Genomic DNA, 921 nt, shown 5'->3' on the forward strand with positions numbered 1-921 from the left:
ACTACAGGAATCTTTCATTCATTTCATAATTTAAGCAACCATTTTCAAACAAAAAAAATATGGCTCAAGATATTTGTGTCTGTTTATATTTTACCTTTCTTTTGCTGTATCCACTTTGTATGAGAATGGCAAAATCACCGATTTCATGCGGAATCTCGTGTAACAATATCGTGAATGTCGTTACATAACCAATACTATTTCCAGCCATGTAACTGGCTCCTATAGCCAGACCGTCCGTAAAATTGTGCAGAAAGTCCGCCACCAAGTTCAGATAGCCGGCGATCTTGATGTCGCTTTCAGGTGCTTTGTGTGCCTTGGAAACTGCTTTACCACTGCTCTTCTTCTCCCCTTTCTTCTCCTCTTTCTTTTCCGACGAAATATCTTTTTTCTCTTGAGAATCATGATGGACATGCGAGTGACTGTGACCGCCCTTAATAATGCGTACCGCCTTCTCGACCATTAGAAACACTATTATCCCTAACAATATGGACAAACCGACGGATATGTCATGTTTGTGTCCCGCCTCGTCGTGATGGCTGTGCGAGTGCGCCTCCGACGGAGATCCATGCGAGTGTTCCGGCGGAGATTCGTGCGAGTGGGGCACCATCGCATGTGGAATCAAATGGAGGAACGCATCGCCCAGGAGGCCGCCGGACGCGAAGCTCAGCAGGATCTTGAGCAGCGACTCGCGCTGCTTGGTGTTGTCCAACGGCACGAAGAACAGTATGAAGAAAGGTGCGGCGGATATGAGCAGAGTCGACCCGACGGCCCTTAAAATAATGTCACCGTGATCCCTTCGCGAAGCTTTTGCCTGCGTCGAGTGCGAGTGCTTGTGATCATGTTGATGATCGTGTGGGTGATCGTGTGGGTGATCGTAATCGTGATGATGGTGATGGGAATTCAAGTAGTTCTCGTTGGCCT

General features: G+C 47.6%; 1 protein-coding gene across 1 annotated transcript; it reads right to left on the minus strand.

The window, feature by feature from the left end:
- Positions 1 to 64: 64 nt before the first annotated feature.
- LOC105462287 (zinc transporter Slc39a7-like) lies at positions 65 to 916 on the minus strand (the record flags this gene model as incomplete). Its single annotated transcript, XM_011708811.1, has 1 exon — positions 65 to 916. A coding segment is annotated over one exon (852 nt), but the record flags the coding sequence as incomplete, so codon positions are not given.
- Positions 917 to 921: the final 5 nt, after the last annotated feature.

This window comes from Wasmannia auropunctata, unplaced genomic scaffold, assembly GCF_000956235.1.
Source record: "Wasmannia auropunctata unplaced genomic scaffold, wasmannia.A_1.0 LD266420.1, whole genome shotgun sequence".
Taxonomy (NCBI): domain Eukaryota; kingdom Metazoa; phylum Arthropoda; class Insecta; order Hymenoptera; family Formicidae; genus Wasmannia; species Wasmannia auropunctata.